The sequence below is a fragment of the Fundulus heteroclitus genome, chromosome 18, assembly GCF_011125445.2.
Source record: "Fundulus heteroclitus isolate FHET01 chromosome 18, MU-UCD_Fhet_4.1, whole genome shotgun sequence".
Taxonomy (NCBI): domain Eukaryota; kingdom Metazoa; phylum Chordata; class Actinopteri; order Cyprinodontiformes; family Fundulidae; genus Fundulus; species Fundulus heteroclitus.
This window is the reverse complement of record NC_046378.1, coordinates 27,113,568-27,139,484: the sequence shown is the minus strand read 5'-3', so window position 1 is coordinate 27,139,484 and position 25,917 is coordinate 27,113,568. Positions and strand designations below refer to the sequence as shown.

General features: G+C 37.6%; 1 protein-coding gene across 13 annotated transcripts in view; it reads right to left on the bottom strand.

Moving 5' to 3' along the window:
* ncam1b (neural cell adhesion molecule 1b) overlaps nt 1-25,917 on the bottom strand; it is a 121,358-nt gene that overhangs the window by 33,119 nt on the left and 62,322 nt on the right. For 6 of the 13 annotated variants that reach the window (XM_036149726.1, XM_036149719.1, XM_036149722.1 and 3 more), the window contains exons 6-10: nt 25,400-25,517; nt 18,561-18,721; nt 15,262-15,404; nt 12,834-12,857; nt 3,666-3,695 (exon numbers count right to left, since the gene is read on the bottom strand). In XM_036149726.1, the coding sequence (XP_036005619.1) occupies nt 3,666-3,695; nt 12,834-12,857; nt 15,262-15,404; nt 18,561-18,721; nt 25,400-25,517 (476 nt within the window). The remainder of the gene's footprint in view (nt 1-3,665; nt 3,696-12,833; nt 12,858-15,261; nt 15,405-18,560; nt 18,722-25,399; nt 25,518-25,917) is intronic. The other 7 variants (XM_036149720.1, XM_036149725.1, XM_036149730.1 and 4 more) reach the window with 3 other exon arrangements.

The following is a 25,917-nucleotide window of genomic DNA, read 5'->3' as shown; positions in this document are numbered from 1 at the left end:
AGGTCGCTTGGATATGTGGTCCTGAATCCGATACATATCTGATCTTTTCAAATGCGACCTGTGTCTGTACGGTCGGGTCGCATTTATCCGACCTATACGTCACCGATACTCGACAAACGTCACTATTCTGCGTCCTGCTATGCAAAAGCGGGAAGAAAGACGACACCCATAGCGGACTACAATGAGGAGAGCAGTCAATGGAGGGAAAGCTACGGTTAGAAAATAAATTAATGACCGCAAATCGCGCGCCAGCATTATAATCCATGTTTACGTCCGCAAACACTGAGGACGCTTGCTACGTGTGACGTCATCGCGTCCTCGAGTGCGCATGCGGGACACTTAGGTTGAACGCATTCAGTTCACACAGGAGATCACATACATGTCGCATATATTTGGAAATGTGAACGGACACGCAAAAAAAATCCGATTTCACAAAAAAAAAAAAATAATCGGAATTGAGCATTAAGACCTGCAGTGTGAACGTAGCCAAAGTCAGCAACATCTCATCTTGGCTGAGGAGAAAAACATCTGGACTCTGGATCAGTGGTCTAAACACGTCTTTCATATCAATGCAAATTATGTATTTCATTTAGAAATCAAGCTCCAAAAGTCTGGATGAAGAGTGGAAAGGCGTAGAATCCAAGTTGTCCGAGTTCAGGTGCAAAGTTTTCAGTCAGTGACGATTTGGGGATTCGTGCATCTGCTGGTGTTGTTCCGCTGTGTTTGATCAACTCCAACTTCAGAAGACCTATCAGGAATAGACCACTTCGTGTCATCCTCTGCTTATACGTGTTATGGAGACCCTGCTAAGTTGAATGTATACTTGTATGGCACAGATTTTTAATTTTTCTTTTTAAATTGGAAACATAATAACTTTAATGGTCCATGGTTTTTCCTCGTTAATGCATAAGTCACTGAACTGAATAATGTTAGCATCAGCCGCCCGGGCTGACAAGAACATCTTTCACCTTTTTTTTTTTTTTTATTAAGGCTGCGGGCCACACAAAATACTGTAATTCATGTACTGTAATTTGGACACTTTTTCCATAGGAAATCTCTGGGGTATTTACAATAGCAATCGTTTAATTAAGATAAAGTATTTATGTAACATTCAAACCTAATTTGGTGAGAAACCTAATTTGGGGTTTAAGAAGCTAATCAAAATTAACAGTCATAATTAAATAATTAAATAAATATATATATATATATATATATATATATATATATATATTACTGTGTGTAATAAATCCTTACTAAATGTATTTCACTTTTTGAATTTAATTGCTGAAGTAAATAATTTTGATATCATTTTCTTGAGCTGTTGTAGGAACTGCAAACAGCTACAGAGGAGGTTTTTATTGAATATATAAAATCGTGTTCTATAACACATGCAGAATAAAAAATAAAAAAAGGGACTTTAGCATGTCTCACTAATAAAGCCAAACTGACAGCTGAGTATGTCGTGAAATTCGTCTTCTTCTCGAACAGAAGAGCGATTTTGAGGAACCTCGGAGCATAAAATTGACACTACATACAGGACAAGTTAAACTCATGTCTCATCAAATATAAAATAGCCCTGCATACAAATGTACCTTCCCCTGCACGGCTTATTAAACGAACACACTCGGTATTCTCCCAGTGCTCCGCGCTCCCTCCCGTGTGATTTGTAATTGGATGTCTTGCAGAGACACACACTGATCAACTCAGAGTGCAGGTGAACTGAAAAAGCATATCATTATGTCAGAAAGAGAAAATTATTATTGCCTCATCTATTAATGAAATCCAGAAAGCTCATGACCAGAAACCACATGTGCTGCAAATACGCTGCTGGGAAGTCAGCTGAGACTTCACTAAAACACGCTTAATATACAAACATGTATACATGTATATAGGAATAAGCTTGATGTTATTTGCTGTGCATTTATTTCTGAAAGCAATGTTTTTTTTTCTTATAGTCAAAACTAGATTATATAACTGGGCAGCATTTTTTGTAGGTTTTTAGGAGTTTCTATTTTTTTAAGAATAATCACTTTGTCATGGATCCAGATGGCCAGGATGAGTCATTTATCGTTATACTGGAAGGAATATTATTGAGTCACTTTTTCCACAACTTTTTATTGTTGACTCAAACATGTTCAGACACTTGAGAAATTACCCAGCCGCCACGATTAACAGGGGCTTGAAAAGAGATGCAGGCTCCTCTCATCAGCTGTGAGCAGTTACTGTGACTACCTAAAAGTTGAGCATCTCAGACAGATGACGGTATTCAAGACTGACGTCTGACCTGATAAAATTTTGATTTTATTTGGAAACTGGGTGCATTGAAGCAGATTCATTTCAAAGACTATCACATTATTTTCATTGTGAAACACTTTCTTCGATTCCAAAATAGCAGGACTATTTCTAGACACGACCTGATCTGAAAGTACAGCACTGATGTCAAATAAAACACAATTATAAATAACAATGGTAACCTAATATCCATTTTTTTCCCCCTCACATAAAGCAGAAAGGATCAATGACTCACTTTGTAAGAACACCCTGTAAAAAGAAAACCTGAATCTGTAGCGGTCCTTGTAATTTCACTCAGCGCTGCTCACAGATATGACAGAGATTTTCTCACCAATTTTCTCACATATGGAGAACACATATTTGATAGTGAAGCAAGTTGGAGAGAAGCTTTAGTGGGCAGCTCCTTTCTTTAACCAATTTTCACATTGACTCGCTTGCAGTCCTTTGTTCTGATAATCTTTCGCCGCACAGAGAAATTTCAGCTTTTTCAACCCAAAAATCAGAGCTAATCACTACATATGGATGTCAGTAATACTTTTGGAAGATGTAATTAAAATTTGATAGAGGACGGTACTAGCTAAAGATATGCATGAAAGGAAAACGACGTGGAAGAAAAGTTTTCTCTGGAGCATGAATCACTGAGAAATGTTATTTGATTAATGTAACGCTGTGACTTTTAAGTAGATATACCTACACACGACTGTGCTGAGGATTTGGTTTGAGTAGGAACAAAAAACAGATTTGGAGAGAAAACAAACACTAAATAAGGTGCCTTGCAAAAGGATTCCCATCCCTTTAACACATTTTGAAACATTACAACAAACAACCCAATGTATTTTATAGGGATTTGATGTGATAGACCAACATAAAGAAACAACTTTTCCACATGTTTGATGTGTCTCCTACATGACTACATGTCTCCTACAGTCTTTTTGCTTTTAACAGCACAGATTTTTTTATTTTTATTTTTGCTTTATACAATGCATTTTCTTTATTTTTCTTATTTAAAGATCATATATAATATTTCTACCACTTCACAATAACGTGCTCCGTTGTGTTGCTCTATCACATAAGGTCTGAATAAACCACATTGAAGTTTGTGGTTGTAACAAGAACAAATGTGAAGGAGTTGAAGGAGTAGGAATACTTTCTGCAAAGCTGGCTAACAACGTTCAGGTCACACTTGTAGAAATGAAGCCAAAAAAGGACAGACTTCCCAAGCCGGTTTTTCCACTGCATCATTCTCAGCGTTTTATTCTCTCACTGACCCTCATTTGATCAAGAATTTTGATCTGCATCCATTCGGAATTGAATTAGACTTCCCTGACATGAATGATGGATGGGTGGAGGAAAAAGCCATGCATTTAGAATACCTTGTGTTGCTCAGGCCGAGTCCATGATGCCTGCAGAGGACAGAGAAACAACAGACAGAAGGCAAAGCAATTCTTAGAAAGTAATCCTCATCCTCTCAAGAATGGGATGCTGCACATTGCATGCAAGTATAAGGTGTCCAGATTATTTACCTTGCATCCAAAGTGCCTGGTTTAAATATCTGATTTCATTTAGGCCTGCTGCTGCTTTAGGAAAGTTTTTTTCTATTTCTTTTAATGGAAATCATGTTTTGGTGAGAGAAATCTTTTAATTGAAGATTTGGGTGTTCCCCCCAGTGGTTTCTGGACGATATACCAAAACAAGTCTGTTGGCATCATGAAAGCTCAAATTCTTCTAGATACGAAGGCTCTTGGATTATCGGGAGGATGTGATTCAATTAGGCGACAACAACACAGATAGGCCAGTCTTCTTTGGTAAAGGCGATACAGCAATTATCGACTCGCAATCCTTTTTACTCTAGTCCTGCTGTCTTTATTTGTTAAAAAGCCTCTCTGCACCAAGACACATCGGTTAGCAGCCTTGTCATTTAAGTCACTGAACAACACGTCTGGGCTTTTCAATAAGCGATGAAGGATTGAAAAAGGCAATTTTGTTGAAGCTCTTCAAGAAAATACAGCGTTGCCTGCAAGAGTTCTGCAAGTAGCATTTTTCTCCTCCGGCAAAAGTCTTTGTACTCTTAAGAATTAAAGGATGACAGTTCTCTATTTAAGGTATCTAAGACCTGAAGCATTTGTTTGTTTATAAATGATAACAGTTAAAGAAATTAAATAATTGTGCTGCTTTAGAAGTTTTTCCTTTGACCACTTCACTATATTGGTTAGCAGTATTACACATGCTTTGGAGAGGTGCTAACTTCGTTCCGATGTATCTTTTGAAAATTAAATAAAGTTGCTGTCCAGAAAAAAGTGTTTTGCGATTGGGCATGGGTCGCAACTTTCAACAGTTGTGGGTCATAAAAAGCTCAAACATAATTTATAATAACGTTATAATTTAAGGTGTCGGATAAAGAATGGAGGTGTGTCTGTTCAGTCAGCTGGCTGAAAAAAGATGCTACACGTTTTCCCTCTTGCAACTAAATAAATCTGAACAGCCACCAGTTAGAAACTAATCGCACCACCCATAATTTATTTAAAATTACAAGCATGCCTGAGCTGAATGTCTGACTAAATAACCAGCTAATATCAGCTTGTTATAAGAGCAAAAAATGCTAAATATTTGTACTTCAAAACTATTACCAGATTTATGTTAATTATATATGTCTAATTATTTATTTTAGTTTTTTGTTTTGTTTGAATTTCTTATGACGCACCAAGCGTATTCTTTAAAGCCTTTCTGCAAGAGGCAATTAATCAGTTTAAACTAACTTAAATACATCTGGTTAAAAAAAGAATATTTTGAGTTGATGACAACGCAACCAGTTTTGAGACTGTTGTATTTTAAATTAGGTTTTAACAAGGCAGATGCTTCAAAAAATAAATAAATAAATAAATAAATAGTGAGCCATTTCAATGGATTCAAAAAGTTGACAATGTCCAGAATCATTTTTACAGATATTTTTTAGAAGATGCTTTTGACAAAACAGACAACCTTGAGCAATTTTGGTAGTCCAAAACAAAAAGGCAAGTTGATAACAAGTTAAATGGACAAACAAGACCATTCTAAAAAGTGTACGCATCCGCCTAAAATATAACTGACTCAGCACCAACTGCGGGCGGAGCTCGTGGCGTCGACAGGTGGAGGCTGAGGGTTGAGTTGTCTTTCTGCGTGATACGCAGAAATAAAAACTTCCATGTCTCTACATGAGAAAAAACCTGAAATGTTGGTCCCACTAATGCTTCTTTAAAAAAAAAAGGTCACATGTGCAACCAATATAAACTCTGGAGCCCTGCATAAAACCCAGTATCATAAATCTCATGATGTATTATGCATGATTAAATGCACTTCTCTGTTTAAATTATGCCATTAGATCACCTTATACACTTTTGTTAATTTTTGTGTCGATGCAGGACATTTATCACATTGTATTATAAAACTCAAATCCAGATTGTCGACATCAACTTGTTTAACGTATATATCCAGCATAATAGTTATTTTACATCACTGTAGATACATTCTCTGGACAGCACAGACTTTTAAGCCAACGTAGACAACATGCTACATCCAATAAAGATCAGACGACACTGAAAAACTCCACGAGACATAAACCTTTTTGGACAGCATGCTCTGTGGTGATGCTGATGAGAAAATGCTAAGCATGTCAATGAGATGGGATGGCCTACAAAGCGAGAAAAAAAAGAAAAGAAAACATAATTTAAATGCAATAAGCAGAGTGATAAACAGCTATTTCATCAGGTGCAGCAGCAAGAAAATGTAAGAGTAAATGGAAGCAATCCACTGAATTAGTAATGGGGGGGAAAAACAGTGAATCAAACCATCAATATTCACATCTAAAAAGCACTTCCGCATCATCTTTATTGCTTCAGCAGAAGGCTTTTAAAAGACTTATGGCGTGTTTAAACTCAACTTGCTTTACATTAGCTAACTCGCTAATATCCTCGACGATCAGCGTCCTTTCTCAGTGCAAAGATAAGAAGAAGGACTGTGAATACTTATCAGCAGAGGTTTATGCAAAGCTGACCGTTCATCACTAAGTACAGCAGTTGGCTGCATATCATCCGAGTGCCATGAAGGAGCGGTAGCCCAATTAAAACAAGCAACTTAACAGCGTGGAACATCGCCGTTTCATCGGCATACGCGGCGCTCTCCCGGCAGTAAGTGAGCTGACAAGCACCGCTGTCATATCGGTGACAGGTGTTTATCTGAGAGAGAGAGAGAGGACGATGAACAACTGCAGACGGGAGCACGCAAAAAGAGAGGACACCTACCGCAATCACTTCTCCAAGAAAACACCAAGAACAATGCGCTTGCTGGCACCCATGAGAGTTCTCATTTTTTTCCCCCCCCCCAGCCCATTGTTACTCTCTTCTACAGACAATAATCCTTCTTCTGTTCTGACTTAAACTGTAATGTCAGCGTGAAGCAGCAAATGCAAACTAGGAAAAAAAAAAAAAAAAAAGAGCTACTAGTGCAAATAATCTAAACATGTTAACAAAATCTGAGCAGTGTTTTATTATCTGGATGTCACACTGTCTGATTAAGCATTCTGTCATTGTCCTGAGGTATTATCTGCTGAGCCTTGGAACATTTCTATTGTTTTAGCACAAAATACGCTGCAGACATCCTTACATCACAAATGACCTAGCAGGCATGTTAATAATGAGGCGCGTTAACAGTGCAACCCTCTGTTTCTGCTGCCTTGCCTCTATCATAGTCCAACATTAAGTGCAAATTTCTTCACACATCTTACCAGGAATGAAATTGTGTCTAATTTCCTAACTTCTGTGTTTGACTTTGGTGAGGAAAAAGCTATTTAAAATTCAAGCAGAAAGGGGACAAAATTTTATTTATGCCGTTTAACCAGATTTAGCAAAAGTACCAAGCGTTTCCAGACACCAAACCGTGTCAACCAAAGGCACAAGTTACTATTATTTGCTTTTAAGTTTTATAAATATTACAATTTCCCGGCATCTTTCTGCTGTATGAATCAGAATATTTCCTGATAATTACAGCTTGAAAACACAGCATCAAGGAAAATGTCTAATATGTATTCAAATAAGCAAAGCATTCATTATGTAGATAATGTACAAAGCGTGAATAAATACTTCATTTACATTTTCCGTTATTAAACTGGCATACTTATCTAAACTGACTTGCAGCAAAAGCTTTCAAACGATTGAGAGAACCAAATACTACATGTGAAGTTGTGGAAAGTTTTTAAATAAATATATAACCACTTAACTTTGATAGCTGCATAAACACAAACAAAACTACGCTCAGATAAACACCGATTGAAGTCTGAAATGTAACTAAGCTGCTAAACTCCCACAAGTCTACATTTTTTTGAACATGGTCCTTTTATCCTCTTTCGCTCAGTGAACAGAGCAACAGTAATCCTCAATCCTCAAACTGCGCTGCTCCTTAAAATGTTGCAGGACAATGCTTGTGGCGGCCTACACTCTGAGTGGGTTACTAAGAGCCCATTGGTTCCTTCTTATGTTAACTTCTGAATTCCCAGCAAAATAGGAATACGACTCCAATGAGGACATTTTAGATTTAACATATGCCAGATTTACATTGACTTAAGAGGAAGATGTAAGTTACATTTTCATTAAAGGTGCACCAAAGGCAACAACAGTGAGTCTTTTCTATCTACCTTAAAATGCCCTAATAAACTAGATTGTGTCTACAGTACACATGTTTTAGGCAGAGTTAAGACCAAAATGATTCATAGCTCTGGCAGATTTAGTTTTAAAGTTGTTCGCATTCAACCAAGACGTTTGTTTCTCATAGGAAACAGAGACAGGGATCTCTTAAAAATAATAAAACAATGCAATAATCTACCTTCTTTATTTACATCTCATTAAAAAACTGCATGCCAGGTTATTTAGATCCTTTTCAGTGTTCAATGAAAATATTTTTACTGGCATTACAGAGCTCAAACACTTGTTATAATTGCTCAGCATTTGCATTTTTCCACTGGTATTTTGATTGCTTATATTTGGTGTTGAGTTCCTAGTCTTTGATGCTGGAATACCTCGTTGTCGTTACCCTAATCTCATTTTAGTTCCCTCCCCAGATTCTCTAATGTAGTCAAGTCGTGGATCTGGCTGGGCCACTTGAAAATGTCAATATTACTTCCAGTCAGAAGAAACATAGAAACATTAAACATTAAAAGATCATGCATTAAATCTAAATCTGCCAGAGGAATAGAATTATTGTAGGCTTGACAGTTGCTACAGGTGAATCTCAATTAACTAGGATAGCACCATAAAGTTGTTTTATATTAGTACTTGAGAAAGAGAAACTCAAACACTATGCAAATAAATCGCAGACAGAGTGATGTATTGAGTTTTAATATCTTCATTTATGAATCTTGCCTAAATTATTAAATGTGCTTTGCTTCACAACCCTCTAAGGATGTGATTATCCCTGTTGCTTGTACATTATTTTCAATAACAGTTTCTACTTCCACAAAACAACCCATTAATACGCATGTAGACTGGACTCTGAACAGCCAGCTTTTTTGGCAATGACCGTTTATGGCTTGCCCTTTCAAGGACTATTTGCTGGTTAACTGTCATAGACCATAATGCTTTTTTCTGTATTAAAATTAAATTAGGAGAAAAAAACACTTAAATACTTCATTCTGTGCATTATAAATCAATAAAATGTTGCATTTTGATGAACGTTACCAAAATGAAGGAACTACTCAATTTTGGGGATGCTTTGTCAATATTTTTGCTTCAGTTTAGATCTGTCCAAAATCCAAGGCTGCATCACTCATAGGACACGGTCTAACTTCAGCCGGGTCCTTCAGATGCCGTGGAGATCAAGTAACCTAAACAGGTTGTTGCCAGAGTTCGGTCTTTTGAGGTGGGGGACTTTTCAACCCCCTCGTCATCGGAGGTTGAGGGAGTGTTTGTGGAGCCCAGTGGGCCAGAGTCTTACCAGTTCAAGCTGCTGGCTTAAGGTGCTGACTCAGCGATGCACAAAGCCGGTGCTGCCGAGGCAGTGGAGGACAGGATCGGCCCAATTATATATTATCATATTTATTTCCCACTTTGCGCATGCATGAGTCATTTGCAGGGTAGAGTGTGGTTGGTCTCCTCCAGACTCTCTTTGCTCTGACGCCAGGTGGGTTTCAGGATGAGGCAGCAGCTATCTGCCTCGGAGACGGCACGTAGGGAAGCAGGAAGGGACTCAAGGCAGCATCGCAGCTGCCTCAAGACAGCTAACGTCAGAACAATTGGTGCTTTCGTGTAAAGTCGCCAACAACACAAAAAGTCGCTAGATTTGTTGCTAGTCATTTTTTTTTAAGAAAAAAAGTTGCTACAGGGGTTTGAAAACTGCAACAGTGCTCGCTAAAGAGGCACAAGACGGAATTGCTTTTATTCCTCACAGCGGCAGAGCTACTCACTTCAGTTTCTTCAAATGAAGTCACAAAAACCTTTGAACCAAAGGCAAAAGGGATTCTAAATTCACTGCAAGACCACATTTAAGCCTAAGAGGGCAATTTTAGACACAAAAGCAGGATTTTAACAAAAATACACTAATTTGTCAACATAATGACCAAGTAAGGTAGACAGTACTATAACCGTTAACATTAACATTAACATTTTATTAGGCAAAAAAAAATAATTACAATTATTAGGGGGTGAGTTACCATTTAAAAATGAGCAAATCATTAATTTCCAAATATACTGACCAGCTCTACTAGGACATCAAACTTAATTTATTTCTTTTAAATTGATTATCCCATCATAAAGATTTAATTTAAACTCAGCAAACCAATTTGTGTAGAAAGAAACCAAATATAAACCGCTGGACATCATTCAACTGAATCATAACTGTGTTTAACAGCCAGCGGTAGTTTTAAAACGAGGTGCTGGGAGTCCGGGGGTCTAGTGTCTATAGTGAACCTCGACCGTCCTGACAGCTGGTGAGGGGAGCTGGCTGTTAGGACAGCAGGAACAGACACCGCTGAAAGCTGTGGCGCAATTTTGCAATTAAGCGATGTCTTCATAGACTGAGCAGATAGTTGAGTTTTACACAAATATATTTTCTGTAAAAAACATCCTAAAAGTAAATTTTGTGTTAGAGAAAGTTCAATATATCAAGCGTTCATAAATTTTTGCTACTGTCTTCAGCCATTAATCATGGGATAGGGTGGGTTATGAGGGATACATCGGAAGCATCCTTTAAATCTGGAGAAAAAAGGGCATATTTGGAGGAGCCTTCAAGTTTAGGCAGCCTTCGTTAGCTCGCGGTGAAATAACTGGCCTACGAATGTGGCCTTCGAAGGATGCAGCCAAAGAATTTGGACACAGTTTATTAATCAAAAGCAACATTGACAAAAACATTATTTTAAATTCAGTAATGACTAAGTCATACCGTTTTGCAATAGTCAGAATGATATTTGTTTTTCTGTTTTAGTCATATCATGCTTGTATTAAATCATTGGGTTAATATGACGATTTACTATATTTTTACACAAAGTTATACATTTCTACACTCATACATATTTTTTTAAATCAGTTAATAAATCTCCTCCCTGGAAATACTGGATCTGTATACTTGGTCATCATGGAATATATGTGTTTTGTTTCACACAGACCAAGAAACAGTGCTTAATCCATTGTATTAAGAAGTAGACTACCAGGTTTTAGTGAAAGCTTGACTTTTCAGATCTTTGAACAGGGTAAAAAAGTATAAAATAGTTTTTTAACCAAGATGTCTATGTATTTTGGTAAAACAAGCCATAATGCTATATCAGAATTCAAATGGTATCAAACTCTTCAACAAGAAACAACAGCATCTGACCAGTTAGAGAGCTAAAGAACTGAAAACACTTTCAAATTAACTGCTAATTAATTCTGGTTATTAATCAGCATCACACATCCGAAAACACAGCACAGATCTGTGCTGGTTCTCTGACCAAAACGAAAATCTCACCTCGATATGTTAATGAAAACATGCTTCCTGTCACTTCGCCATGCTCGCCCCAAATAAAATTTGGAACATTTGTCGCTCTGACCCAAGATGAAATGCAGCTGTTGAGGTTATTATGGACGACATGTCGGACGAACATCAGATGGACAAACTGAACAGGACAGGTAAACAATTAGCAGCCGTTTCCCTGTGCATTTAGAGGGCCGCCACAGGAACAGCTTTACCTTGCTGGTGATCAGAACTACAAAGAGTCTACGCGTTCTGGATTAATGTGATTCAATAAGGCTGCTAATCATTTTTAAGACAGCTGTGAAGAGATGCCACAGATAACCAAGCATACTGTACTCTACAGCACAAATCACACTGCCACCACTTGCACAGCTGGCTGTCAGCTGATGTGTCATGTAGAGTCCAACACAGCAGATGCATCGTGCAAAACCGATGTGCAATGCATGTTGTACCTTTCCAGTCTTTTGTAGCAAACAAAAAACTGTGTGTGCGTGTGTGATTTGCTGAACCCTGCGACTGCAGAGTTAAAATTCAGGCCAGCGGCATAGCTTTCCAAACAATCGCTTTTATGACATGAGCTCTGAATTATTCGTGTCCTGTAATGAGTCTCTCTTCATCCATTATCGCTTCCAGACAAATGAAAGCTAAGCCAAACTAGCAGCGACAGTAGAGGAAGTCCAGATATACCAGCTGGGAGATGTGTTCCATACACAAGCCTTCTCAAGGGAGCCTGACACTGGAAAACAGGACTGAGGTATAAGCTGTTACTCAGCAGTGCATCCATGTGTGCCTAGCTGCAGAGGGCGTGTAGATTTGCAAAGAAAAAAAAAAAAAAAAAAACAAGTCGTGATGTGCGTCATATGGTGGAAGTGTGTTTTGCACTTATGAGTGAGGCTCCAATCAAAGTATGTATTTTTAAATATCCAACAGGCTTGACAGGTGGCTGCAAAATGTCCCATTTGCATGGACACTGTTATCATTGCATGATCCACGCAAATCTGCTCGCTTTAAAAAGTGACCAGATATCACGATGAAAACCTATTCGCTGTTCGGCATTTTTAATTGATGTCTGCACAAGCAGAGGCTTGATATTTAAAAAGACAGACGTTAATTGGAGCACCTTAAACCAGAAATTTCAAGCGATACCAACATCTGTGTTAGACGATCTACATTATTATGAAAATGACACAGACTGAGCTCGGCTTGAGACCAGGCACCCCTCATGCTGTGATGGAAAGTTGGAGATGATCAGGCAAAAAGCAACACAGAAATGATGTCTGCCCTTTTAGCGTGTTATTAGACACATTTTCATTTGATCTTGTGAAACAAGCTCTCCATGCTTTCTAACACAAGATCAGTGAAGTTTTCAGGCCACATTTGGCAAACATGCAGCAGCCAAATCAATTTCATGAACCCTGATGAGATCATTCCTTTGGGTTTTTTTTTTCAAGAAGCAACTAGGAGTTTTTGAACAAAGAAGGTCGATTTGACTTGAGTAGAGTCCTTGTTACAGCTGAAGACATATTTTACACACTACTTCAGGACATTTCTGTGCTACGCGGATTTCATACCTGATAGATCCTGTTTAGATGTGCCTGTAGGGAGAAAATGTAGCGTATGTAATGGACCGGCTCCAGAATTACTCTATGAACTGAAGCACATCTCTAGAGCACATAACCCCTTTTTATTTCTCAACTGCAGTCAGACACCAACACCTTGAAGAAGTAAGCCATGTGGACAATAGATGTATGAGAATACCCATCGGGTATTCACTGTCTTTGATGGTTTAGCCATGTAATAGTGTGGAAGATATTACACATGGAACACACGGGAGATTTGGGATGTGATGAAAGATTAAAAGCTGGCTCTCACAAACAAATCTGAAGTATGGCTGCAAAATGTTCAGCGATATATTAACACCATATTAGAAAGATTTCAATCACTGACATGAGCACAAAATGGCAATAGTGATTGAAAGTACAAAACACACCTTCTAAATCAAGTGCGCACTGTAGCAAATAAGCAAAGAAACTCATTTGAATTGCCTCAGTTGAAATGCTTATTTTACAAACAGTATAATTGAGCTCTAGAGATAATAATCCTTGCACTGTGGACATTTGTTTCAAATGTCTCAAATACTCCTTGAACTTTTTGTCCACATTTTGTCAAGTTGCAAGCAGGATCTACAAAGTAGTTGATTGGGATTTTCTGTCAGAGAACCACAAAGCAGTGAATAATTGTGAAATGATTGGGGAACTGAACTGGAGATTTCTACAGTGCCTACAGAGGTATTTTCTAGCTTTAGACAGCTTCTCTGACAATTGCTCTCCTTTCCCAGCCAGTAAATATCGGTGGACGGGCCGTGTCTTAGTAGGTTTGCAGTTTTGACAAAACTCTTCCCACTTTCAGGAAAAAAGATTGAGCAGGGCCCTGTGAAATGTTCAAAGCTAGGTGTATCATTTTGCTGCCTAATCATGCTTTAAATTTCTCCACATTATCCGTGACCTGCCTGATGGATTCCTAGGACTTCATGATGCCGTTTGTTCTCTAAAAAACCTCCACAGAAAAACTGGATTTATACTGAAATTAGATTACACACAGGAAAATTCTACTTGCCAAATAAAAGTTTAACCAGAATTAAACGGTACTCGCACCTCAGCGCCGCACCACTATGTGCAGCTATCATCGGTTTTCCGCACCACTGCTAGGCCCTTTGGCTCTCTAGGCTGATATCTAGGCTCCCTTTCCCCCCACTGACCCATTCACATCTGCGCAAATTGTCACACTTCTTCCGGCAGCAGCGCACAGACACTCTCCTCTCCTCTCTGCAGCCACACACCTGAGCCAAATAATGAGCTGCTGCTGGAAGTCTTAAAGGCTGCTAACATGCGGGGAACAACCACGAGAAAAACATGCGACCACCTTAGTCGACAAGATAAGCAGAAAGGCGTTGTTTGGAGAAACTTTCCCAGGCTGACAGACAAGAAAAACTAAATACTTAACGGTGCTACATGCTAAGCTAATAGTACAAGACGGATGTTTAGGAGCAACATAAAAAGGCCAGGCAATCAGGCTGATAACGGCTAGCATTAGCTAGCCGTTATCAGCTTGATGGACAGCCCAATGATGGGGTTCTAATGGTCTGAGCTACCTCTTCAAGCGGCACCACGCAATGCTCCATTGTGTTGTTGAATAAATAGATAGTGAAGCAATGAAACAACAAACCAGTGTGCCCTCAAACCTAATTAAGTAATTTTAGGAGGTCATTTTAAGGAGTAATTGGTTTTGTTTAGAGGTGCTAGATAAAAAAGTGGAGAAATATAAATGCTGATCACAGCAGATTATTTTATGCAAAATCTTGAAAATTGTGTATCATTTTCTTTCTACTTCACAATTATGCACTACTTTGTGTCAGTCCATCACATTACATAAAGCAGCAGTTACATTAAAGTTTGTAGTGTGAAAAGTTCAGGGGGTATGAATACATTCGCCAGGCACTACAGGTGCACTGTTAGACTGAGTTTCACCAAACTGATTACAAAAGATGCACTGAGCCATTCAAACACAATTACCAATTTGGGTATATATATATAAAAAAAGGGCAAACATGATGTAAACCTAGTGAAAGTACTCTATAATGAATTTTCAAGTCCCCCATCTGCACCAAATCAATGCATCATTTGAAAGTAGGTTAAAGGTGTTCAATTCCTCTTGTTAAAACACCTGTTGCCTGCAGGTTTGTGTTTCTCCCTAGCGGTTACTGCTCAGTGACCCAATTCCACATATTGCACCAAAGATAATATAAGCTAAAGAAGGAAAATATAGGAAAAATTTGCATTTTTAATAATTCTGTTTATACTGGAAAGCATATAGGATTAACAAAAATACAAAACTAAGACTTTCGAAACAGATGGGATAAACATGTGTTGTATTTTTCCATGCTATTGACTAGCTACTTAAAACCTAAGTGGATTTAATTGAAATTGAATATTACTTTACCTGGTCTCCTTCAGCAAAGACTTGCTCACCGTAGCTCCAGCTGATGGTTGGGGTTGGATCTCCAGATGCCTCGCAAGTCACAGTTACCTGCTCCTCCATCTCCGTAGCAGTCCGGTTCACTATGTATGTGATTTTGGGTTTAACTGTAGAAAGAAAAAGCTTAAATTTAATACAACTTGCATATAGATTAGTTGGATGATTTGACAGCCTAAATAAATGTAAAAGAAAAAAAATATTGTTTTCTGTGTGCACCTGCAAGTACAGCACAATACAAACCTGCACTCAATTTAATAGTGGAGATTTGTTCATTCTGGAAAGAAGAGCATGTAATCTTTTGCTTAAGAAAACAAACAATAAAAAAAAGGAATGAATCGATTTAACATTGAAGACCATGAGCTTCTACAGTTCTATTTTCTGTACGAGGGTATTGTTCCTAATCTGAATGCAGACTTAATAAATGGATCTCAAATCTTCTTTCAAAGCAATTGGAAGATTTTATGCATTTGCTATTGGGTTGGAATACAGAATGCAGCAAAGTAATGTCTTCCTCCTACTATTCAAAGTCCTGTGAATTATCTTATGCGCTGCACTAATGTATAAATACATCAATAAGACAGTGAGCTTAGCTGCCAGGTCACTGGTATCTTTGTCTGTCATGAGAATAAACAAAGAGATCCTTGGATAAAGCTGCCATTTGTTGTCAAGGTGAATGCTTTTAGAATATCTTATGCATGATTTTTAAAACTATTTAAACATAGTAATTGTGTTTGAAATGTTAAATATTCTAGAGATATACAGACACGTAACGTGTATTCAGATTGAACATCTTCACATTTAGTCACGTTACAAAAACACCAATTTCCCTTTCTATCTGTGGGATTTTAAGTAATACACCTTATGTAGGGTAGGACTGAGAAGGGAAAGAATACAGGGTGTTCAAAATCTGGAGTGCATTTGCAATCAACACCCCTCAATGACTATTTGGTTGAAACAACTTTTGCTGCGATTACAATTAAAAACAGAGTCTCGTAACAGACCGAGGCCTCGTCCCCAAGGAGACGAGATTAGGTGTATCTGCAAAGGTATTTTTTCATTTAGGTTGTGCGTCCACATGGATATGACGATTTGGGAGACCATACAAGGACTTTTTGAAACTGGGTCCCAGAGTGGATGAATTTCAAAATGCCAGTGTCATTTTTCCATGTGTACAAGTGAGGCGCATCTTTCTTAAACAATGACGTCATAGCTTCATCTCTGTCTGTAACCTGCATGTGCCTTAATTTCACAAATATCGACAAAGATGCCACGGTCCGGTGTTGCAACTTTGTACTGGCTGTTAGTAGCGTCCTTAGATTCTTCCTTTCTAACGAGCCATTGCTACACAGCGTGTCTCCTGTTCCTGATCCCCCGCCATGGCGGTGTATTTACTTAACATTAGTTGTCTGTGCACGTTCGCTGTTTTTTGCATGTTTATTTGTCAGTGTCACAGCGCCACCAATAGACCCGGCATACCTACTACAGCCTTTTCAGCTGTGCTGCTTCCTCTCGTGTGGACGCACATTTTTTCTTAATTGTTTATGAAAATGTACTGTGTTCGTCTCCATGTAGACAAGGCCTTAGTCTTGTGACAGACTGGGAACATTCTAACAGTAATATGCTTTGAGTCAGCTCTTTCCATTGTTGCTCTGGCAGTATGCCTAGGGCTATTATCTGGCTAGAAGATTAACTTCCTCTCCATTTGTAATTTCTTTGCAGCCTCTGACATGTTTTCTATCAGGATTGTCTTGTATTTAACTTCACCCATCTTCCTGTCAACTTTGATCAGCTTTCCTGTATCTGTTGAAGGCTAGTATCCCCACAGCATGATGCTGCTGCCACCACCATAATTCTCCATAGGGATTTACAGTGATGTGCAGTTATGGTTTTCTATGACGGACAGCATTTTAAATGCAGGCCTGAAAGTCCAATTTGTGTCTCATCTAACAAGAGCTCCTGCATCCACATGTTTGCTGTGTCTCCTACATAGCTTGCGGCAAAACTGCCATGGGACTTTTCATTGGTTCTTTCAAGAAAAAATAAAAATCCCCCCAATCACTCATCCATAAAACCGAGATATCAATAGATTATCCCAAATGAGCACTGGCTCTCTGCAACTGCTCCAGATTTAATGCTCTCCTTGCCTGACCTGGAAGTATGAGCGGACGGCCATGATTTGGCAGGCTTGCAATAGTGCCATACTCTTTCCATATGTTGATGGACTAAACAGTGAGATACAAGAAAATTTGTGATATTGTTTTATAACCTGTGTTTTAAAGAATAAATAAACACAAACGTGGACTATGGTTACTGATTTTGTGACTTTTGAAGGCAGTTGCATTGGACTTCTTTAAGGGTCTTTAAGGGTATCAAAGTAAATACAAATAGAATTTGAAAAACATGTATCACTTTCCTCCCAGTTCACAATTATGTGCTATGTTGCTTTATTCTACTATATGAAATCATAATACAATAAAGTGAAGTTTGTGCTTGTATTGTGAAATAATTTAAAATTTCAAAGAGATAAAGAACAAAGAGTACCTTATGCTCAGAATTCAGACCAAGTATAATTGTATATATTATAACATGGCTGGATTATGTATGAAATGTAATTATAAACGTAAATGTTTCAATTTAATACTGAATAACTCAGCTTTAGTTAAAAGTAAACATAGATTTCAAAAAATGCACATTTGTGATTTGCACTTAAAAAATATGGACGCTCACAGACAAATGTTTGATTGCAGCTTTGCACACGCTGATGTAAGGCAACCAGAGCTTAGGAGTGAGAGGAAGTCTTTGAAATAATGAGGTAAACAGTGATTTGACTGCTGTCTTGAGTCATTTTCAGATAATTGTTCGCTCTGAAGAAATTACAAAGGCCACATCTTCCGTTTATGAAAATAAATTGCAGCAGCCAACCCACTATAAATTTAACTGACAAGAATTGAAAATCCAGTTTTGACAGGACAAAATTAAGACAGGAACGAGCTAATTGGCCAAAATAAACAAAAACAAAATGAGTTCAGATTTCAAACAAGATCATCCAACTTGTTTTCTAAATCCTACATTTTTTTTTTATCCTTACATAAAACAGTCACAACCCACACTGAAACAACACCTTATTCTTGTCTGACTTAAAACAGACACAAACCTTACTATTGTTCTTCCTCCACATATATGCTCATGTAGCCCACTCACTTGGAACATTTCATCCTGTCACTAGTCCATGTGTGTACCGTATATAAAACAATCTGTCTTACCAAACACTCTCAGACTGAGTTCCTTCTCACTCTCTCCAGCCTTGTTCTTGGCGATGCACGTGTACTCCCCTTCATCCAGTTTGGTAACATCCATTATAGTCATTTCTGAACCATCTTCATTAAAGCTGTACTTCTCTTCATCTCTGAGTTCAACTCCATTCCTGTTGATGACATAAACACGGTTAAACACTGAAGCCGGTCAATCAAAACACCACTCTCCAACCCTTTTTGTTGGACTGTGCAGAAAATGGGCAGTAGTTCTTAAATCCCCCTGGGAACAAAATGATAAAGGTCAGAATATGGAGTACAGGGAGAAGAGAGATGTGGAAACTGACGAAGTGAAAACTAAATGTGTGCAAACAAACTATCTTCAGATTGTACTTGATCCAAGGCATATTTTGGCTTTAATGTACTTGCTAATGAGAATTGGTGGTACATTAGCAGCTAAAGGAAGCAAACGCGGGGCCTCCCTTTGAACTACTTGCAAATATGTTATTTAAAAGAATTTTAATTGTGAAAAGGTGCATTATTTAGCTTTTAATGGCCATTCATATTTTCTGTCTTCTATAGCCCGTTGTCTTAACAATGTTGCCTGTGTATTTTTAAAAGACTGACAGCACTGGGATTGGGTTCAGTATGGTGGGTCCATCCTTCCAAGAAGGGTTAAGAAATCTGGTCTGGGTCACTGAACCCATTTTCTGGGGAATCAGTTTATTTGTGAGCACAGAGTGGCTAAAGTATATGACTCTGGTACATGTCTTTAACTTTCTGGGTAAGATAGCAGCTTGCTCATTGCTTAACCCTGGAACTAGGCTCTGTGTTTAACACTCCACTGCAAATTTTTGTGCAATGACTCGGGTAACATTTGTTAAGACATTATTCTTGTGAGATGGAAAGAAGGAGGGACGTGTGTTCACTCAGGAAATGTGCAGGGGCCACTATGAGACTCTGAGTATAAAAACCTTGAAAGAATACCACAGTATCATGGTGATTATACCAAAATGAAAAAGAAAAATGTACACCATAATCTAATTGCTTTTATTTAAAGCAGAAAAGTAAATCATTGCTACTGCTGCTAAGATAATACAAAATATTGATTGTTCCAGTTTTGTCATCCGTAGCATTTACTAATTGTCATTTTCATTTTACTACACAGACTTAAGCAAAATATTGAACAAACACTTAATTTCAGAGTTTTTATGTGCTTTTTATCTTGTCTTTCTGATCAATATAGAGTAATACAGAGTATATTAAGTTGGTATTAGCCTTTTAATTATTCCGCTATCTGCTCAGAGCCTCCAGCCTGCAATTGGCTGCTCAGCAATGTGGATTGTGGTTTTAAAACAAAGTTTAATAAAATACATAACACCCCTATAGTTTCCATATCATCGCTGTCTGTGTTTTTTGGTATTAAACAGGTAAATTTGTCTTTGCTATAAATTATTGGAAATGCAGTAGCTTTTATCAGCCAGCTGACCGGCAGTGTGCACCAATAGGTAGGAGAGGGGAAGCGCTGCATTACATCAATGCAAAACACATAATCTGCATTGCCTGCTGGCGGTGGTCAGAGGGCCCGGTGGTGCCAATGTATGAAAGCCTTGCTTTTCTCAGTCTGCCCCAGGGCAGCTGTGGCTACTAACATAGCTCACCACCATCAGGGTGTGAATGTGTGCATGAATGTCTGTAGTGTAAAGTGCTTTGGGGTCATCGGACTTGATAAAGTGCTATACAAGTACAAGCCATTTACCATTTCATACTGGTTATCAGCCCAAATATAGCCTGGACTTTGCTGTTTTTGTAGACTTTGATGATCTCTACTGGTTCCTTAACAATTTAAAGCAAGCTGCCACAATTGACAAAGACTCCAGGGTAGCTGTCTGGTGAATGGGTGATATGCTAGGAACAAAAAGAAGCCACATCATTAGATGAAAATTAAAATTATCATCCCACAGAGGGCCTAATCTGAAAACACAGAGAAAAGATCCAGCAGGCTTGTCCAATTTGCTGAAATTTCATGGCAGCAACTCACAATGTTGCCGAGTAATTTCTATAGCTCTCCTATTACCTAACCAACAAGATCAATATTCAAGATGTTCAACTTGACTTGATATTATACTCTGCTCAAAAATTTAAGGGATGCTTAAAATCAGTGTATATACCAGTAAATCAGTGTATATACTAGGGAAATCTTAGGGACAGCTGTTCCTCCATGTGGTTGCTCCGGTTAATGGATGCAGTAGGATTAGCAAGTTAAAACAGCATGGACTTGAAAAGGAACCAAATCAACGGGAAGAGAAGCAAATTATAATATCAAGTAGACAAGATATAAGCTCCACACGCGCTCTCAGCTAAGGATCACAGACTCAATAGTTGTTGTTTTTTAACTACTTGAGACCATCTAAAGCTCACGCTCAGATTTGCTGACAATATTCAACAATATATTCTGTTCCTGCCAAGACCAACTCTAATCCAATTTTACATCTACAATATGTTTCCAAAGGGTAGGTTCTAAACATTTCTCTTGAAATATGATTGAAGGCAAAACCACAGTTTTGTTAGCGGAGGCTTACCAAACAAATTTAACATGCTCCAAGTAAAAACAGAATCAATCTTTATGTTGAGCTTGTTCAGAAAGTGAACTTGATGTTTAACAGATGGCAGGTTACCTCTGGAATAAAGACACTTGAACAGCTGGGAGAGGAGTATGCCTTGAGAAAAACAGTTTGCACACAATTTAGGCACGTAGCCAAAATTATTTGCAGTTCTATTTAACGTGTGTTAACTGACCAGCTTACAGAATTGTGATCCATTGCAATATGATACAGATTCACTTTGTCATGAATTGTTTTTTTAATTATTTTTTTCTTTTTTATTGGTTTGTCTACAGTGCTTCGTCGCATGAATGCACATTGCACTTCAATATTGAGCAAAATAAATTCAAGTACTATGCCAAAATGTACCAAAAGGTTGTCAGACCCTACAAGGTAGTTCTTAAGTTGTTTCTTATTATTTGAATGTTTTATCTTGCAGAATTACAGCATTGCTTGGTCAGTGGAGGAAAAATTGTACAATGTGGAAATTAAACAGAATTTAGCTACATTAAGTACATGAGCCCTTTTTCATCAAAGCGATGTTCTACCAACTTAGCATTCTTCCCTGAGAAGCTTCAGATGAGCAATCAATTGTCAAGGCACCTCCAGGTGGTTAAGATTGCCATGCTGTGATTGCAAATGAGAATTTAATCTCAACCGACCTCCGTGGCAAAATAAATAAATAAAACATTGCTAATTTCTAAATATGCCAAACATGAGATATCTGAAGTCTTAAATCTGTATGTGTATCTACACTGTGTACAAGTGTTTATAACTACATAAACTGTCTAAAATCATGAAACAAATAACTTCCATTATTTTTGATTCATTTTAAACACTTTTCTCCAACAGAAAAAAAAAGCATGTTGAGTCCTCAAAATCAAAATTGGACCTTCACATACAAATTATCCCTGTAATCACAGAAGGGATTTTTTTTCTTAACAACCCTTTTAATTGTAATACGTGAAATACATACATGGCTGCTTATTGGCGCCACAGGGGGGAAAAAAAGATAAGTTAGCGCTTTTGTTACAAAGATAATCTACACAGGAAAAAAAAAGGTTAGCTTTTTTTATGCTCCGCGTATCAGGAACAAACTCCCAGAAGATTGTAAAAGTGCTGAAACCATGAGTTCCTTTAAATCAAGGCTAAAAACCTGTTTGTTTAGAGTTACTCCAGCTTGAAACCATTTCTTTTCTTCACAATGTGTGCAACATATAAAGTTAAAAAGGATTTTTTTTAAATATCTAAGCGGTGATGTTTATAACTAGTTTCATTTTTATCTTGTCATAATAGAGAATCCGTACTTTGTCTCAAATACTAGTATTCTAAAAGAGGTGTTGCTTTCTGACCTTCTATTTGCCAGTCTTGCAAATTTTGTTTTGTGCTTCAGTGAAGTTTTTAATAAGAGACTGGTCCTCTTTTACTGTGGCAGTATAAACAGAATCTATCAATAAAACACTGAAAGCCAAGCCCAACAGTATTTATTGGGCTGTCTAAACTTTGTGACCCCGGATCTAAATTGTCTGTAGTTATCTGGTGTCTTGGAAACAAGATAAATGGAAACAGTTTAACAAAGCAGGAGCCTGTCAATGGCTGCATTCAGGTACACAGATAATGTGGCTATTGTTGACTAGCTGCTTCTCGAGTTTCAGTTTACCTTTGATACCTTGTGAATAAGTTTCCCATTGCAATGAATAATTCATTCTGAAGAAAATAACCAATATTATTGAGCGTCCTGCGCAGAGAATATTTCAATGATTAGGTTCAAGCTTTACCTTATACTTGGATTATTTAGAGGTACAAAAATCATCCAGTTTATGTTAATGAGTATATAGAGCTCTAATCATGAGTTTTCCTAAATGTATAGAACAGTCCTGCTGTATGGAAAACAATGTGCATCACACAACTACATTACAATGGTTTACATAGAATGTTTTGCTTAAAGATTAGTTTAATGTATTAAGGGGATGGAGTGGAAAACGGGCCACTTGATGAACTTGTGGAAAATCTTAAGATATAAGGATAATTTTTGCCTATTTTCATGGCGATATTAACTTTCATGCTGATATCAGCTGGTATTTTGAGCAGTTCACACAGCTCATTATTTTTGATAAGCCTTGCCTCAATAGTTTGTTGCTGCCAGCTTTTACCTCACTGTTATGCATCAGCAACATGATCCTGTCATAAATGGCTGGCAGAACTAAGTGGAATCCTAGATCCGAGCCACACTATGGAAACAATGTGCACTGTTCTTTCAGTAAATCTAATGTCTAACTGAACCATGGAAACATTTGGAAAGACTTAGATTAGATTATATTATGTTCCATTGTTTTTGTCCACAACAAAATGTCTTGCACTATGACATAAATTGCTTTGAAACTTAAATCAATGCTGCAGACAAAAAGTAATCATCTTTTCACCTGGTGAAATCGGTGACTCAAAGCATCTGGCTTACAAACCGGAGCAACTCGCGATATGAAGACAAACTAAATTATACTTATGTTTTGAACTTAGCAAAGTAAAAACTTGTCAATTAACAGATATAAACAGCAAACTATTGATATTACAGAAACCTATAGCTAAAATGGACTCTGAATCTGTGTGTCTGCTTATGTAAATGAAAGCACTGAGGGTCTTTTTTATTTATTACTTTCAATTGAGCCCAAAAATTATTCATATCCCTGTCAGATTTAAATTTGATGTACCCTATTTTTCGGACCATAAGGCGCACTGTGAATTAACATGCCTGTGTGTGTGTGTGTGTGTGTGTCTTTGTCCACACATAAGGTGCACCAGATTATAAGGTGCACTAAATATTCTTCCGTGTGTAATATCACTCCACCCCTTCACGTACACAGCTCTCTCTCTAGAGAGAGAGACTATCCATCTCTGTCGGGAGGACAGAGTAGTTGGACTACACTGCTGTTTCACTGTTTCTAATATAAGGCCAAAATAAACTTTACTTTTATATTGGATTAACTTTCTAGGTTTATTGTTGCTAGCGGGTGCTCGATGCGGGCTGCCTAAAGGCTCCCACATACTTGGGTGTACTGTGTGGGATACTGTGAGTTCTGCGGATGTTTCTTGCCGGCAATAAGTTTATAGTGTGACACCATGTACGTGGTCGGAAAAATTGAGCTCTGCATTTATTTGTATGTGTGGAGTCGGTGCAGAGTCCGCATTGAGTACACCTCGAGTACACGCAGACCTCCGCGGAGTGAATTACATCCGAATTACACATGAATGCTCTTCTAGTTTCAGGCAGTCTTGCAGACTGCTCAGGGATCTAATCAGGTAGTGACACAGTGACCCTTAATGCTCCGAAAATCCATTGAGCAGAGCGGCTTCATTGCTAACCGAAGTCGTACTTACACATTTTGACAAATTTTGAGCATTTTCACAGATTTTTATGTGATATTTGTACCACATAAAAATAGGTCAATAAGCACAACGGTAATCACATATAGGGTGCACTATCAATTTTTGAGCAAAATTTATTGTAAGTGCACCTTATAGTCTGAAAAATACAGTAATATTTTAATTTCAGAATCATGTTTATTCTGGCAGGAGGTGATATTAACATTTTGGAGCAGCCAAGCCAAAGCCACAACTTGAATCTGAGAGAATATCCAGAAGGAGCTAAAGGTTAGGGTGATGACAAGGAGGCCTCCCAACCTCTAAGATTTGGAGTTCATCACCAGATATAAAAGCGGCAAAACAGCAAAGGAAATATATAAAACTAACAATGGTCAATGCCAGTAAAGATTTTTACATTGCTTGTTGATAGCGGTAATAATGATTTTTGATATGCAGATAAAACATTTTTTTTTTTATTGAATTTTCTTTTTATTATTTTTTGAAAATTCCATTTGCCATTCCTGCCAGAAGTAAACTGACTGAATATATTATAATATAGTCAATCAATATTATACAATATTATATTAATATTGGTTGAATAAAATCATCTCAAATCAAAATTTGTTTTAATGTATGTAAATTCTGGCATAATTGTATATGTTTAAAAAACAGACATTAAATTATTTTCACATGAACTCTACGTGTTACTTTATCAGTTATGTATGTGTAGTTTGCAGTTTAGATCTGAAAGTTCAACAAATATATTATTCCTATATGCAAAATTGTGGTTTTCAAGTATTTCTAAATTTCAAGAAATTAGGTTTCTTGTCAACAGACATACCTTGTTCTTAAAATTGACAAACATCTCCACAGGTCAGAGAGATTTACCTTATCCAGGTCACCATGGGTTCAGGGAAGCCGTCAACGGCACAGGTCAACGTGGCAGGCTGTGCAATGTCTGCAGTGGCATTCACTTCTGACTGCCATATTCTGATGGTTGGGAGAACTGATATATGTATATATATGTAGAGAGAGAGAGATACATAAATAGTTTAACAAAACAAGAAAAAAAAAACATGGAGGTAAATACATTTATAAAATAACACAATTGATAGAGTGAAAGATTTACACATAAAACACAATGTACGTTCATTGACACCCTTAGTGAAGATGTTTATAAAGACTGGGCAAAAAACATTTTCTTGCATTAGCCTAATTTAATATTAAGTAATTATAGAAAATAACCTATTTGAATACATGCAATTAAGTGAAAATTTATTTTACATTTTTACATTGGCAAAACAGATTTTTTTTTAAGAATTGTTAGTTGTGTCTAACAGAAGCCTGCTTTTTTTTTTTAAATACTTAGCTTTTCTAAGACGGTCACAGTGTCTAAAAACTATAAA